This window comes from Nycticebus coucang, chromosome 6, assembly GCF_027406575.1.
Source record: "Nycticebus coucang isolate mNycCou1 chromosome 6, mNycCou1.pri, whole genome shotgun sequence".
Lineage (NCBI taxonomy): Eukaryota > Metazoa > Chordata > Mammalia > Primates > Lorisidae > Nycticebus > Nycticebus coucang.
Genome location: NC_069785.1, coordinates 58,568,701 through 58,586,055, shown reverse-complemented (window position 1 = coordinate 58,586,055; position 17,355 = coordinate 58,568,701). Strand labels below are relative to the sequence as shown.

Genomic DNA, 17,355 nt, shown 5'->3' with positions numbered 1-17,355 from the left:
AGTGGAAACTGCCTGCAGCCTCACGTACTGGCCAGTAGCTTGCATATTTCTCAACAAGGTTCCCAACCCCACCTAAAACTACGGGGTGTAGCCGTGCGAGGGAAATCTTCAGCACCCCAGCCGACCTTAAAGAGCTCACGTCGCAACACTGACGCAACTTCCCGCCTTTCTAGTGTAGGCCCAGAGATCTAGCCCTCAGGCCCGGCCCGGCGCCTAAGAAACTCAACGCCTATTGGATCTTTCCGCGTCCAATGGGAGTCCACGTCCTGCGGGGTGGGCGTTCACGGACTTTTGGCGCTCGGCGTCGGTTGCCAGGACACCGCGTCAACTGCAGAGCGCGCGCCGCCGGGAGTAGCTGCTTGGTGCCGCAGGCTGCCGCTATCCGGGGTTTTTCACCAGCTAAAATGGTGAGCCAGTCGCGAGGGTGGTGGTGGTGACGACTCGAAACTATTTTTTGTTGATTTAGTTGTAGTTTAGAGCACGCCTGCTTCTAAAAAAGGGTTCGAAGTGCCTAATCCGAGAACTAAGTGCTAAACTTGTTTTTCCAGGCTTCAGGTGCCCTTATGTTAGGGACGTTCGCGGCGCTTCCAGCCTTTTCTGTAGTTTTTCCATAATGTACTAGATACATCTTTAAATATGCCCCATAGAAGCTCTTTAAACGAGTGGATATAGAAGTGTAGGAGAGAGCGAATGAGGAACAATGGGATTGACTTGTTACATTTATATTAGGAAAACCTAACTTCTGAATAACTTTTCTGGCCCCGGGGCGGGTGGAGTCAGAAGAGGAATTAATTCCCTGGATAGTGGTGAAGGGCGGGGTCTGTAGAGCGCCGTTCCATGTTTTGAATCCTAACTTTTACTTTTTATGTAAAATAGGGAATAATATTCCTACCTATTTAATTGATATATCAATATATCCAGCTACCACTTTAATCTTTATTAGGTATACTCTGGATTCAGGAAGGAAGCCAAATATCCTTTTAATAATTTGTAACTGGGATTTACATCAATATATTTTTAAAAATTAGATTTTGGAATATTGAAATATGCATATGTTTTCATTTCCATTATAGGCTTCCAAAAGGAGATCTTTAAGTGTTAGTGAAAGACATCAGAAATCAGTAGATGAAAACTACTGCAGAAACTTGCATATTCAAGCACTAAAAAACATAAACAGTCAAATCAGGAATCAAATGGAGCGGAATGAAAGTGATAACCATGTTGAACACAGGAGATTCCTCAGATTATTACAGAATGAACAATTTGAGTTGGATATGGAAGAGGCCATTCAAAAGGTAAGTTTTACTAGTCATTATTGCTTTTCTTCCTCATTTGCACTTTGGAAATGATGAAATCCAGCTGCCAATATTGGAATTGAGTAGACGACAACAGCATCAGGTAAGTAAAGGTTTCTGGAGCTATACTGTCTTTGAATCTTAGCCCTGCTGTATCTTAGCTGCAGAACCTTGAGTTAAGTTGCAGATAACTTCTGTGCTTTATCTATCAAATGGGAAATAATATTAGTAGGATGTCTACTTGTTTTAATAATGAGTTAGTACATGCAGAGTCCTTGGGGATATTATCTGGAATAGAATAAGCACTCAGGTGTTCTCTTTTTTACACAAATACGAAATCCATAATTATTAACTTTCATAAATTTCTAAAGACAAAAATTTAGGGATGCCTTTTTTTTAACTTACCAGAATTAAACATATACATTACTAAGTGGTAGAAAATGAGTACTTACATATTAGGTATAAATTTACTCAACATTTTTATTTTCTGCCTTGAAAAACTGAGGTACCATATATATGTATATAACTCATACAATATTTAGATACTTTTCCCTTTTTTTTTTTTTGCAGTTTTTGGCCAGGCCCCAGCCTTGAACCTGCCACACCTGGTATATGGGGCCCGCGCCCTACTCCTTGAACCACAGGCGCTGCCCAATATGTAGATATTTTTCAATGGAACTTCGAAATATTTTTAGGGATCAGGTTGGTAGAAAAAGGGAAAGAGTTAAGTGAGAATATAAAAGAAATGATTTCTCATAAATATAAAAAAGGTTTTCTGATATTTCAGTACTTTTTGAGTGCCTGCTGTATGTTCAACATTTTATACGATGAGAGAAATAACAAGCACATTTTAAAAGTAGTATCCATTCCTCTGTGTTCCATACTCCAAAGCTTAGACATAATTTTTTAACTCTGAGCAAGCAGATCCTAGGGATTAAATTTTTTCCATTCCTTTTCTTTTTTAACGTAAAGAAAATCTCAGATGTCATCATTCTAGCCTGTGTACTTCAGTGTGCATCTAATGAAGTATAGGTGTTTTCTTACACGAAATACCATAATACCATTACCTCACCCATTCCATAAACAAATTTCTGTGCTTGTGTCAAAAATCTTCGTTTATATTGGTTTGTTTTAACCAAGATCCAAACAAAGCTCACACAGTATATTTGATTATGTTTGTAAGTCCTTCTTATTCTAAAACAGCCTCTACTTCATCCTTTAGCCCTTACTCTACCACAAAAGGTAGATGCAACTTAACTTCTTTCCTTCATATTTTTAACTTATTACAAAGAAGAATAGTTGTTTTGTATTATATACTATCCCACATTCTATCTCTTTGCTTCCTATGGTTCTTGTAATTTGTTTGTCCATCTCTTTTATTTTCGGTAAATGGGATTTTTTGCGTGATTAGAGTATGTCTGACCTATATGATTAGGTTAGGTTTGGGCATTTGGGGCACAAGTACTCTGTAAATCATAATGCTGTCCTTATCATTGTGGCACATCAGGGAGTGGATGTGGTCTTATCGTTTCACTTTTTTTTTTTGTTATTGTTGGGGATTCATTGAGGGTATAAGAAACCAGGTTACACTGATTGCATTTGTTAGGTAAAGTCCCTCTTATGATCCTGTCTTGCCCCCAAAAGGTGTGGCACACACCAAGGCCCCACCCCACTCCCTCTTTCCCTCTCTCTGCTCTTCTTTTCCCCACCCCTCCCTCCTTCTTTCTCTCTCTGCTCCCCACTTCCTCCACCCCCACTGTGTCCTTAAGTCATTAATTGTCCTCATATCAAAATTGAGTACATGGGATTCATGCTTCTCCATTCTTGAGAAGCTTTACTAAGAGTAATGTGTTCCACTTCCATCCAGGTTAATACAAAGGCTGTAAAGTCTCCATTAATTTAATCGCTGAATAGTATTCCATGGTGTACATATACGACAACTTGTTAATCCATTCCTGGGTTGGTGGGCATTTAGGCTGTTTTCACATTTTGGTGATTGTAAATTGAGCTGCAGTAAATAGTCTAGTACAAGTGTCCTTATGTTAAAAGGATTTTTTTCCTCCTGGGTAGATGCCCAGTAATGGGATTGCAGGATCAAATGGGAGGTCTAGCCTGAGTTCTTTGAGGTTTCTCCATACTTCCTTCCAAAAAGGTTGTATTAGTTTGCAGTCCCACTAGCAGTGTAAAAGTGTTCCCTTCTCTCCACATCCATGCCAGCATCTGCAGTTTTGAGATTTTGTGATGTGGGCCCTTCTCACTGGGGTTAGGTAGTATCTCAGGGTGGTTTTGATTTGCAATTCTCTAATAGATACGGATGATGAACATTTTTTCATATGTTTGTTAGCCATTCGTCTGTCATCTTTAGAGAAGGTTCTATTCATGTCTCTTGCCCATTGATATATGGGATTGTTGGCTTTTTTCATGTGGATTAATTTGAGTTCTCTATAGATTCTAGTTATCAAGCTTTTGTCTGATTAAAATATGCAAATATCCTTTCACATTGTGTAGGTTGTGTATTTGCTTTGCTTGTAGTCTCCTTAGCTGTACAGAACCTTTTCAGTTTAATGAAGTCCCATTTGTTTATTTTTGTTGTTGTTGCAATTGCCATGGCAGTCTTCTTCATGAAGTCTTTCCCCAAGCCAGTATCTTCCAGTGTTTTTCCTATGCTTGCTTGGAGGATTTTTATTGTTTCATGCCTTAAATTTAAGTCATTTATCCATTTGGAATCAATTTTTTGTGAGTGGAGAAAGGTGTGGGTCCAGTTTCAGTCTTTTACATGTGGATATCTATCTTTTACATGTGGATATCACCATTTGATTAGGGAGTCTGTCCTCCAGTGTATGTTCTTGTTTGGTTTATCAAAGATTAGGTGGTTGTAAGATGTTAGTTTCATTTTCTGGTTTTCTGTTCAATTCCAAATGTCTATGTCTCTATTTTTGTGCCAGTACCATGCTGTCTTGACCACTGTGGCTTTGTAGTACAGCCTAAAATCTGGTATGCTGATGCTCCCAGCTTTATTTTTATTACTAAGAACTGCCTTAGCTATACGGGGTTTTTTCCGGTTCCATACAAAACGGAGAATCATTTTCTCCAAATCTTGAAAGTACAATGTTGGTATTTTGATAGGAATGGCATTGAATAGGTAGATTGCTTTGGGAAGTATAGACATTTTAACAATGTTGATTTTTCCCATCCATGAGCATGGTATGTTCTTCCATTTGTTAATATCCTCTGCTATTTCCTTTCTGAGGATTTCATAGTTTTCTTTATAGAGGTCCTTCACCTCCTTCGTTAGGTATACTCCTAGGTATTTCATTTTCTTTGAAACTATGGTGAAGGGAGGTGTGTCCTTAATTAGCTTCTCATCTTGACTGTTATTGGTGTATACAAAGGCTACTGACTTGTGGACATTGATTTTATATCCTGAAACATTACTATATTTTTTGATGACTTCTAGGAGTTTTGTGGTTGAGTCTTTGGGGTTCTCTAAGTATAAGATCATGTCGTCAGCAAAGAGGGAGAGTTTGACCTCCTCTGCTCCCATTTGGATTCCCTTTATTTCCTTGTCTTGCCTAAGACAAGGAAATTGGCTAGAACTTCCAGCACTACGTTGAATAGTACAGGTGCCAGAGGACAACCTTGTCTGGTTCCAGTTCTAAGAGGAAAAGCTTTCAGTTTTACTCCATTCAGTAAAATATTGGCTGTGGTTTTGTCATAGATAGCTTCAATCAGTTTTAGAAATGTGCCACCTATGCCTATACTCTTCAGTGTTCTAATTAGAAAAGGATGCTGGATTTTATCAAATGCTTTTTCTGCATCTATTGATAGGATCATATGATCTTTATATTTGCCTCTGTTAATATGGTGGATAACGTTTATGGTCTTGCGAATGTTAAACCAGCCTTGCATCCCTGGGATGAAGCCTACTTGATCATGATGAATGACTTTTTTGATGGTAAGCTGTAATCTATTGGCTAGGATTTTGTTGAGAATTTTTGTGTCTATATTCATGAGTGAGATTGGTCTGAAATTCTCCTTTTTGTTTGGGTCTTTTCCTGGCTTTGGTATCAGGGTGATGTTTGCTTCATAGAATGTATTGGGGAAGATTCCTTCTTCCTCAATTTTTTGGAATAATTTCTGCAGTACAGGAATAAGCTCTTCCCTGAAGGTTTGATAGAATTCTGGTGTGAAGCCATCTGGACCAGGGCATTTTTTGGTTGGAAGATTTTTTATTGTTTCTTTGATCTCAGTGCTTGAAATTGGTCTGTTCAGGAGCTCTATTTCTTCCTGGCTGAGTCTAGGGAGAGGGTGTGATTCCAAATATTGATCCATTTCCTTCCAATTGTCAAATTTCTGGGCATAGAGTTTCTGGTAGTATTCAGAGATGATCTCTTGTATCTCTGTGGGATCAGTTGTTATTTCCCCTTTATCATTTCTGATTGAGGTTACTAGAGATTTTACTTTTCTATTCCTCGTTAGTCTGGCCAATGGTTTATCTATTTTATTTATTTTTTCAAAAAACCAACTCCTTGTTTCATTAATTTTCTGAATGATTCTTTTGTTTTCACTTTCATTGACCTCTGATTTGATTTTGGGTTCTACAGAGTTTAGGCTTAGGTTGTTCTTCTTTTTCCAATTGTAAGATGGCTTGTAAGATTGTTGATGCACTCTCTTTCTGTTTTTCTTTTTTTTTTTTTTTTTTTTTTGGCCGGGGCTGGGTTTGAACCCACCACCTCTGGCATATGGGACCGGCGCCCTACTCCTTGAGCCACAGGCGCCGCCCATCTCTTTCTGTTTTTCGAATGTAGGCATCTAAAGCGATGAATTTTCCTCTCAAAACTGCTTTTGCAGTATCCCACAGGTTTTGGTAGCTTGTGTCTTCATTGTTGTTATGCTCAAGGAAGTTAATGATTTCCTGTTTTATTTCTTCCTTCACCCATCTGTCATTCAACAGAAGATTGTTTAATTTCCATGCCTTTGGGTGGGGTCGAGCGTTTTTGTTAGAGTTGAGATCCACCTTTAGTGCCTTATGGTCTGAGAAGACACAAGGTAAAATTTCAATTCTTTTGATTCTGTTGATATTTGTTTTGTGTCCCAGGATATGATCAATTTTGGAGAATGTTCCATGGGGTGATGAGAAGAATGTATATTCTTTATCTTGGGATGGAGTGTTCTATATGCACCTATCAAGCACAGTTGTTCTAGGGTCTCATTTAAATCTCTTATATCTTTGTTTAATTTCTGTTTAGAGGATCTGTCCAGCTCTGTAAGAGAAGTGTTAAAGTCCCCTGTTATTATGGTATTATCAGATATCATATTGCTCAGACTGAGTAAGGTCTGTTTCAAGAATCTGGGAGCATTTAAATTGGGTGCATAAATATTTAGAATTGAAACGTCTTCTTGTTGTATTTTTCCCTTGACCAATATAAACTGACCATCTTTGTCTTTTTTGACTTTAGTTGCTTTAAATCCACATGTATCTGAAAATAAGATTGCAACTCCTCTTTTCTTCTGAATTCCATTTGCCTGAAAAATTGTCTTCCAACCCTTGACTCGGAGCTTTAATTTGTCTTTTGAAGCCAGGTGTGTTTCTTGCAGACAGCAAATGGATGGCTTGTGTTTTTTAACCCAGTCATCCTATCTATGTGTCTTCAGTGGGGAATTCAAGCCATTAACATTTATTGAGATAATTGATAAGTGTGATAGTATTCTATTCGTCCTATTTTGTGAGAGTCCATTGCTTAGTTTTATCTTTTGTATCCGTGTGGAGGTTAGGTTCTGTTCTTTAATTTCTGAGTTCTTACTTTGCTGCTGATCCATTGTGGTAGTCATTGTGCAGAACAGGTTAAAGTATTTCCTGTAGAGCTGGTCTTGTTGTGGCCAATTTCCTCAATGTTTGTATATCTGTAAATGATTTGATTTCTCTGTCAATTTTGAAGCTTAGCTTAGCAGGGTACAGAATTCTGGGCTGGAAATTGTTCTGTTTAAGTAGATTAAAGGTAGATGACCATTGTCTTCTTGCTTAGAAAGTTTCATTAGAGAAGTCTGCGGTCACTCTGATGGATTTGCCCTTGTAGGTCAACTGGCACTTACTCCTGGCAGCTTGTAGAATCGTTTCTTTTGTCTTGACTTTGGACAGGTTCATCACAATGTGTCTTGGAGAAGCTTGGTTAGAGTGAGGCGACCTGGGGTCCGATATCCCTCTGAAAGCAGTGTGTCAGAATCTTTGGTGATATTTGGGAAATTTTCTTTTATAATATTCTCTAGTATGGCTTCTATTCCTCTGGGGCATTCTTCTTCCCCTTCTGGAATTCCTATAACTCGTATGTGGAACGCTTCATAAAGTCCCATAATTCTAACAGTGAACGTTCTGCTTTCTCTCTCTTCTTTTCTGCCTGTTTTACTATCTGAATTATCTCAAGAACTTTGTCTTCTACCTCTGAAATTCTTTCTTCTGCATGGTCTAACCTGTTGCTGATACTTTCCATTGTATCTTTAAATTCTGTAATTGACTGTTCCAGTTCCTTCAGCTCTGCTATATCCTTTTTATATTCTTCATATTGTTCATCTCTTATTTGATTCTGTTTTTGGATTTCCTTTTGGTTATTTTCCACTTTATTAGCAGTTTCTTCATTGTTTCCATCATTTGTTTCATTGTTTTCAACATGTGTATTCTAAATTCCCTTTCTGTCATTCCTAACATTTCTTTATAGGTGGAATCCTCTGCAGTAGCTACCTCATGGTCCCTTGGCGGGATTGTTCTGGACTGGTTCTTCATGTTGCCTGGAGTTTTCTGCTGATTCTTCCTCATGAGTGATTTCTTTTATCTGTTTCCTTGCCCTAATTTTCCTTTCAGTTCCTCTTGCTCTTTAAGTTCTCGTGCCTGTGGACTAAGGGTTTGATGAGTCCTTTTGGTACAGGACCAGAAGGGTGAGAAGGTTGAATAGCAAGAAAGGGATGAAAGAAAAGAGGACCTAGTGAAAAGAAAAAAAAAAATGGAGAAAGGAGAAGGGTGTGGGTAAAAGGAATATTGACAAAAAGAAGAGAGGCACAGGACGAGGGAGACAGAGCAATATAGGTGTACAGTAGGGTACTTTGACACAACCTTAAAAAAATCCCACCTTCTGGGTGTGCCCAGTTTGGTGGTTTCCTTGAGGTCAGTAGCTCTTTGCTAACCTGATCAGGCACAGTACCCCATCTTCACGAAGTAGAGAGGAAAGACAAAAATGCTATAAATCAAACCAAAAAAGCAAACAGAAAACTTTACGGGATAAAATTGAGTGAAAAACCAAATGATAGCGGTAGAAACACTAGCAAAAATGAAGTTCTAGTTATTGAAAAAGGCAGCAATGGGAAATTATAATTAAACTAGAAAAATTGAGAAAGAAAAAAGATCTGTACGGAAAAGGTTGAAATTAAAAAACAAAAGAAGATCAGTAACATCGAAATAAAGAAGAAAACAACCTAACCAAAAAAAAAAAAAAAAACAAAAAAATAAAACCACACAACCAAAAACAAAGCAGCATGTATATGTTGTTGAATATTGTCTGGGCAACCCGTGGTCTTCTGGTGTATGAGATGTTAATTACAGTTATGATACGACTGGAGGCTGCTGATTTCTCAAACCCCAGCAGGTAGACACCCTAAATCTCTCTTCAGTCCACTTAAAAGGCACTTTGAACTTGTAAACTTGCTGAACAGAAGCTTTCCCAGGAAAGTGCTTGTTGCTGGAATCACTGCTGAAGTGGCTATCCACTTACCCAGTGTGCCAAAACCTGTCTCACTCTGCCCCTGAGGGTTAGGGCTGTAAAGCGGCTCAGACCCCACCCTTAGGCTACTCAGTCGCTAGGTTACCAGCTCCCTCCTGGTTCTAGCTCTGCAACCCTGAGGGCGGAGCTTGCCAGGGCAGATCACTCACAATGGCTCCCTGCGGCCAGCCAAACTCTATTAGCTCCGTCTGGCTCAGCGGCTCAGACTGGGGCCCTAGACAATGGCCAAAGTTCTCCGCACTCCCACTCAGGCTCTCCCCAAGGCAGTTCAACTGAGTGCCAAGTCCAAAGACACCAAAACAGTTCACAGGTAAGGCCTTTCTGGTTTGCAGTCTCGCTGCTACCAAACTTACAGTTGCGAGCGGGTTTAGACCTATTGAACATACGCGACCACTGCCAGTTTTCCACTGTTTTAGTCCTCCTCTTGGGGTTCAGAAGTCTTTCGCTGAGTCCCTGTATCCTTACAGGGGTGATGATAGGCAGTTCCCACCAGCCAGAGATGCCTGGAGTCCTATCTCCCCAGACTCACGGTGCCCAGATGCAAGGAAGCTGTTACTCTGCCGCCATCTCGCTCTTTCCTCCACTTCTCTCAGTGGCAACATTTTGCAAAACTATAGTACAGTATCACAAACAAAATATGACAGTGATTAACTTTACCAATCTTGTTTAGATTTCCCATTATAGTATGGTTGTATGTGTGTGTTTAGTTCTATATAGTTTTTCACATGTGTAGACATATGCAGACACCACAGTTAAGGTACAGAACAGTTGCTTCAGAGCCTGTAGCTCAAGTGGCTTAGGTGCCAGCCACATACCCCAGAGCTGGCGGATTTGAATCCAGCCTGGGCCTGCCAAACAATAATGACAACTACAACCAAAAAATAACTGGGCATTGTGGCGGGCGCCTATAGTCCCAGCTACTTGGGAGGCTGAGGCAAGAGAATAGCTTAAGCCCAGGAGTTAGAGGTTGCTGTGAATTGTGTGATGCCATGGCACTCTACCAGGGCGACAGCTTGAGACTCTCTCTCTCAAAAAAAAAAAAAAAGATACAGAACAGTTCTATAAATATACCCATGTCTTTCCTGTCTACCTCTACACATCCCTAAGCCAGGTAACCACTAATCTGTTCTTTATTTCTAAAATGTTATATTTACAACTCGACAATAAAAAAACAAAACCCACAAAGGATTTCAATAGCTGTTTCTCCAAAGAAAATATACAAATAAACAATAAGCACAAAAAGATATTCAACATCATTAATTATTAGGGAAATCAAACCAAAAACACAATGAGATACTACTTCAGACCCAGGAGGATTGCCATAATAAAAAAAACAAAAATAAAATAAGTGTTGGCAAAGATGTGCACATTACTGGTGGAAATGTAAGATGGTGCGATGACTGTGGAAAACAATTTGATAGTTCCTCAAAACAAATTAAACATAATTACTGTATTACTGCTAAGTAATACGGTACCCAAGAGAGTTGAAGATATGTCTACACAAAACTTATACACAAATGCCCATAGGACCATTATTCTTGACACCCCCAAAATGGAAATAACCCAGATGTTATCCAGCTGATGAACAGATAAGCAAAATTTGTTATGTGTGTAACTATACAATGGCATATGATATAGCCTTAAAATGGAATGGTTTACTGATAAATGCTACGATATGGATGAGCCTTCAAAACATTGTGCTAAGTGAAAGAAGCCATATACAAAAGGCCACATATTGTATGATTTCATTTATATGCAATGTTAAGAATAGGCAAATCTATAAGGTCAGAAATATAATAGATTAGTGGGGTCAGGGTCTAGGGGGAAGGGTAAGAGGGATGGTGAGTAACTACTAACAGGTCTAGGTTTCTTGTGGGGTGATGAAAATGTTCTGGAAGTTAAAACTTTATGTCCAGAGATGGTGAGTGACTACGAACATGTATAGGTTTTTTGTGGGGTAATGAAAACATCTGGGAGTTGAAACTTTATGTCCACACAAAAATGTTCACACATATCTTCCATATATAGCACCAAAATCATCTCTCTATATTTCTATAGCATATATAAAATACATTTATAATATATGGCAGCGATAAAGCTTATTCATAATGCCAAAACTTGGAAGCAACCAAGATGTCCTTCAGTAGGTGAATTTATAAATAAACTATGATACTTCCAGACAACGGAATGTCTCTCATTCAGTGCTAAAATGAAATGAGCTATCTTGCCATGAAATAATGTGGAGGAACCTTAAATGCATATTACTTAGTGAAAGAAGCCAACCCCTAAGGCTGCATTCTGTTTAATTCCAACTACGAGATATTCTAGGAAATTCCAAACTATGGAAACAGTAAAAAGATCCACGATTTTCAGGACTTGGGGAAGGGAGCATTGAGTAGGCGAGCATAGTGGATTTTTAGGGCAGTGAAACAGTTCTGTATGATACTATGTATAGTGGTAGTTACATGTCATTTATGCATTTGTCAGAATATGGAACACCAAGAGTGAACTTTAATGTAAAACTGAACTTTGGGTGATAATGATGTGTAGGTGTACATAAATGTAGTTTTAATGATTCTAACAATGTGCCAATCTAATGGAGAAGCTTGATGATAGTCTGGGAGACTGTGCATGTGTGGGGACAGTGGTTATATGGGAACTGTACTTTCTGCTCAGTTTTGCTGTGAACCCAAAACTTGAAAAAAAGTATTTGTTTTAAAGTTCTGGAACTAGATAGTGGTGGTAGTTGGGCAGCATTGTGAAATATGCAAAATCCCTGTTGTGAGCTGTGATGGTGAATTTTAAACTATGTAAACTACATCTCAGTTTTTAAAACAGAGCATGTTTATGAATGTTACATAAGTGGCATCAAACAGTATATAACCGTTTCTGGTTGGCTTTCATCATGATTCCTGGAGATTGGATGCAATTTGTTGCTTGTATTTTTTTTTTTTTTAGCTGAGGCTGGGTTTGAACCTGCCACCTCTGGTATATGGGGCTGGCGCCCTATTCCTTTGAGCCACAGGACTTTGTTTTTTATTTATGTATTTGGTTTTTCGGGGGGAGAGAGGGTCTTACTGTCTTGTCCAGGCCAGAGAGCACTACAGGATTGAATTCTGGGTAAAAGTAGTTCTGCATCAGCCTCCTGAGTATAGCTAGGAAGATTGTTAGAGGTGTGCACCACCACCCCCAGCTAATTGCTAAATTTTTTTGTGGAAAAGTGATCTCACAGGGCCAGGCACGGTGACTCAGACCTGTAATCCTAGCACTCTGGGAGGCCAAGACGGGTGGATTCCCCTGAGCTCACAGGTTCAAGAAGTGGTTTCAAGCAATCCTCTTGTCTTGGCCTCCCAAAGTGCTGAGAATACAGGCATGAGCCACTACATCCAATCTTATTTTTTTATTGCTTCATTCCTTTTTATTGCTAAATAGTATGATGTACCACAGTTTATTTGACCATTCACATGATGAAGGATGTTGGAGTATTTATAGTACTAGCTATCATGAATAAATTTGCTGTAAACATTTGGTTATGTGTTTGTAAATAAACATAAATTTTTATTTCCCTAAGATAAATCCTTAAGAGTACAATTATTGAGTTGTATAGTAATTGCATGTTAGCTTTTTAATAAGACCAAACTGATTAGAGTGGCTATACCATTTTACATTCCTATCCTGCAGTGTGTTTCTCACCAGCATCTGATATCACCACTGTGTTTGATTTTAGACATTCCAATAGGTATATAGTTATATCTCAATATACTTTCAATTTGCCTTTCCTGATGGCTAGTGATATTGAACATCTCTTCATGTTCTTAAATGCAGAATTTCATCAAGCCTCTAGATCTTTCTACCATTTTTGTAGGCAATATAAAACAGAAACAAATTCTATTCTGGGGAAGTAGTTGGTCAAATGCAAAAGAATGTAGAACATTCTGTGGAACATGTGTTCTAATTTCCACAACAAATCAGTAGCTTAGGGGAAAAAATGTGTATATAGTGAGGGAGTGACCATTACAGAATCTAAAGACACTTAAGATAAACAATAACTAGATGCAAGCTGTGGATCTTGTTTGAATTTTGGTTTAAACAAACCAACTAGGAAGTAAAGGATCTTTGAGACAATTGGGGAAAACTGATTATGGACAGAGTATTTGGATGTTGCTAAGAAGTTATTGCTAGGGCCAGGTACAGTGGCTCATGCCTGTAATCCTAGCACTCTGGGAGGGCAAGGCAGGGGACTTGCCTGAGCTCCTGAATTCAAGACCAGTCTGAGCCAGAGTCAGACCTCGTCTTTAGAAATAGCTAGGCATTGTGGTAGGTAGCTATAGTCCCAGCTACTTGGGAGACTGAGGCAAGAGAATTGCTTGAGCCCAAGAGTTTGAGATTGCTGTTAGCTAAGATGCCATGGCACTTAGTAAGACTATAAGACTCTGTCTCAAAAAAAAAGAAATTATTGCTAATTAGATATCTTAATAGCATGATTGTTATATAAAAAGAAGTTCTGATCAGGTAGAGATGCATACTGAATGATTTACCTGGTAAATGACATGATGTCTAGAATTTGTTTTAAACATACTATAGAGACCAAGGGAAAAAAAGAATAGCATGGAAGATAGAGTAAAAAGATTAAGAAAATGCTGATTTAAAAAATGCTGATAATTTTTTTTTAAAGTTGGGTGATGGGCACCTAAGAGTATATTTTAATATTCTTCTTACTATTGGTGATATCTGAAAATTTCCACGATAAAATATTTGCAAAAGTATTTATTGAGATAATATTTTACATTTTAAAATAAAACATAAGCTGTTGATCATTGGTCTTAAAGGCATATTTATGACAGTTTTCTGTTATAAATTCAACCTTGATAGAAAAAATTTTTGATTCTTGAAGACAATTATCTATTAAAATGATATTAAAGTTATCTTTTTTATTCAGGCAGAAGAAAACAAGAGATTGCAGGAACTCCAGCTTAAACAAGAAGAAAAATTGGCTATAGAATTGGCAAAACTAAAACATGAAAATTTAAAGGATGAAAAGATGAGACAACAAGTAAGAGAAAACAGGTATCTTAGTTTCTGTAATTTTTATTTATTTTTTATCTTTAAACTTTTACATAATTCCTATTATCTGAAAGTGAAATTTGTTTATATTATTGTACTTAGTTAATATTCTGCCTAGAAATTCTTATTGGTTTAAGTTTTTGAGAAATGAAATTGTATTGATAGAAGTGAGAATATTTACAGTGAAAAATAAATATCAGTCTTGTATGCTCTTTACTTTAAACATAAAATTTTTAAATGGCCTTTTATAAAAAATAGATTTGTGGGATCTTAGTCTTAAGAGAAACCTTAGGTGAAAACTAATTTAATTTTATACCACCATAGAAATTTCCTACAGTATTTCTGGAAGGTAGCTGTTCAGCCTGTGTTTCAACACCTCTAGTAATTACAATAGGAACTTATTTTTTCCTTTAACCTTGACATTAAATGTTTACCTTCCCCATTATTTTAAAATTAATTTCTCTGTAATTTCCATACATCTGTCTCTTTTAGGATGCCTTTCATTTGCATGAACCCACTAAATGTTTTCTTCTGTAAGTTAAATATCCCTTATTCCATTAGTTGTTCCTTAACTATTACGGCTTCAAGTTTATTCACTATCCTCATTTCTTCTTTAGATATAGCTTAAATTATTAGTGTTCCTTAACAAAATATTGTTCTCACAATTATGTGTAATACTGCAAGATCAACTGCTAAGTATTCCAACTGGTAGGACTACTTCATAGTAAGCACTTTGTTCTGGAATACATTTCTTAATCTTAGCTGAGATCAAATTACTTTATAGAGGCAGGTGTGTCACACTGTTCACCAAGACTCAGGCCAAGTAAATGCTCATTGTATACTTGTTCTTGTGTAGTTTAATATATGTGACATTTACTTTGATAGTTGTTTATCTTAATTGGACAGGACATCTGTAGAATTTTATAGGACCCATGGATGAGCTTCAGGGCTTTCAAACCTTGTGAAATTATATACACATGTACCCATGTGTATTTTTCTGACTGGACAACTTTAATTAGATTCTCTAAGAGATTATTGATCCCTGGAAAAAAAAATTCAAACTACTGCTAAATCCACTTATTGTTCTAGTCACTACCTTTTGGACCCCAATTCTCTAATCATCATTACCTATCACTCATAGCTTTATACTCTCTGAAGAAAAAAATAAATATTTCATCATGTCTTTGTCTAATTGACTGATAATATGAATTAAATAGCAGAGCTTTTCACTTCTAGCAGTTATGGACTACGTGACCAGATAATTGTTCTTTCCGAGAACAGAAAAGTCTGGAGAAAGAGACCTAGGAGAGGAAGGAAACCAGAAACAGTGAGCCTGACATTTGTAGCTCAGTTTCTCTCGGAAGTGTCTACTGATTCCAAATGCATGGCTGAAAGTTAAGTGGAGCAGAGCTTGGCTGATAAACTTGGCTGATGGCCATGTGTTCAACAGCATTCTACAGGCTGTACACTTAAATATTTATGCCCTTTAGTGTATGTCTACTTAAATAAGACAGAAGTTAATTTGATTTGATTAGATAGACAAAGATGAATAAGTAATTTGTGAACAGGCTGGTAAAAAATACTCAGAATAAAACATGAAGAGATGAAAGGATAGAAAAATGAGAACAGATGAGAACTTAAAAGAGATACAGTCTGTTGTGGAAAGTTCTAACAGATGAACAATTTTATGACTGGTAGTAGAGGTGAAAAAGAATGATATAGAAGTATTACCTGAAGAGATACTGGCCAGGAATTTTGCAAAGATTATAAAAAATGAAAAGCCACATATTAAAACACAGTAAATAATGAAGACTGTGTCTATACTCACCTTAGTCAAACTTTTGAATCTGACAACATAGAAAATTATATAAGCACCCAAACTATTACCTTCAAAAAAGCAACAATAAGAACTGTGACTAAATTTTTTTTTTTTTTTTTTTTTTTAGAGATAGAGTCTCACTCTGCTGCCCTCAGTAGAATGCTGTGGCGTTACCGCTCACAGCAACCTCTTGGGTTTAGGTGATCCTCTTGCCTCAGCCTCCCGAGTAGCTGGGACTACAGGCACCCACCACAACGCCCAGCTATTTTTTTTTTTTTTTTTTTTTTTGCAGTTTGGCCAGGGCAGGGTTTGAACCCGCCACCCTCAGTATATGGGGCCGGTACCCCACCCATTGAGCCACAGGTGCCGCCCAGAGCTGTGACTGAATTTTTAATGGACAGTAGAAACTAAAAGATAATAGATTTAAAGAGCTGAAAGAAAATTACAGCCCTTTCAGAATTCTATACCTTGTGAAAATTGTCTTCAAACTTAAGGCAAAAGGCATTCCATTTAGTACTCTTTAAAATATAGTGTATGTAGCCTCCCTGCAGTATCAAAATTGCTAAGAATTTTTTTATTTTATGCATAAGCCATGCTAAAATTTTGCCTGACATACAGAAATGGATCTTTTTTCAGCTGGCCGCAGTGGCTCACAACTGTAATCCTAGCATTCTGGGAGGCCAACACAAGCAGATTGCTTGAGCTCAAGGATTTCTAGGCCAGCCTGAATAAGAACAAGACTCTGTCTCTACTAAAAATAGAAAAATTAACCGGGTATTAATTAACCGGGAAGCTGAGGCATGAGGATTGCTTGAGCCCAAGAGTTTGAGGTTGCTGTGAGCTATGACACCACTGCACTCAACCCCAGAGCAACAGAGTGAAACTTTGTCTCCAAAAAAAGAAATATAAATGGGCCATTTTTCATATTGGTGTATTCATCTGCACACTGGCAGGTCTAAATTGAGGGAACTTAAAATGTGTCCTAATTCAAAATCATCTATATTAAGATTAGGTTCTTTAAAAGAAATTAATCATTTAAATGCATGATAAATTTTTAAAATATCTGAAGTTTATTTTGAAAATATTTGAGCTTAGAAATCATAAGATTCTTTTTGATAATTAATTGATTTCTGAATACATGAGTGTGTAGTCCAAGAAAATACATAAGACAATTTAATTTTATCACTGTTTAGCTAGATTTGGGAAATTCACTGTTTTAGGAATCCTATTTTATATGTTTGCACTAATCAATAATTATAATTCGCTGCATAATCAATTAAATATATTACATAGTTAACACATAGCTTTATGAAAGCAAAAACAAGTACCTCATCTATAATTTGCATTTAAATTCTACAAAACCCAGCTTAAAGAAGAGACAGAGACAGTCTTCCCTTGATAATGCTAT

The 17,355-nt window shown here is 37.5% G+C and overlaps 1 protein-coding gene across 1 annotated transcript in view; it reads left to right on the top strand.

Annotated features, from left to right (window-relative positions):
• The first annotated feature begins 380 nt into the window (after positions 1-380).
• Positions 381-17,355, top strand: part of MNS1 (meiosis specific nuclear structural 1) — a 40,996-nt gene continuing 24,021 nt past the window's right edge. The window contains exons 1-3 of the mRNA XM_053595285.1: positions 381-407; positions 1,074-1,295; positions 14,004-14,131. Coding sequence (XP_053451260.1) covers positions 405-407; positions 1,074-1,295; positions 14,004-14,131 — 353 coding nt within the window. The 5' untranslated portion in view covers positions 381-404. The remainder of the gene's footprint in view (positions 408-1,073; positions 1,296-14,003; positions 14,132-17,355) is intronic.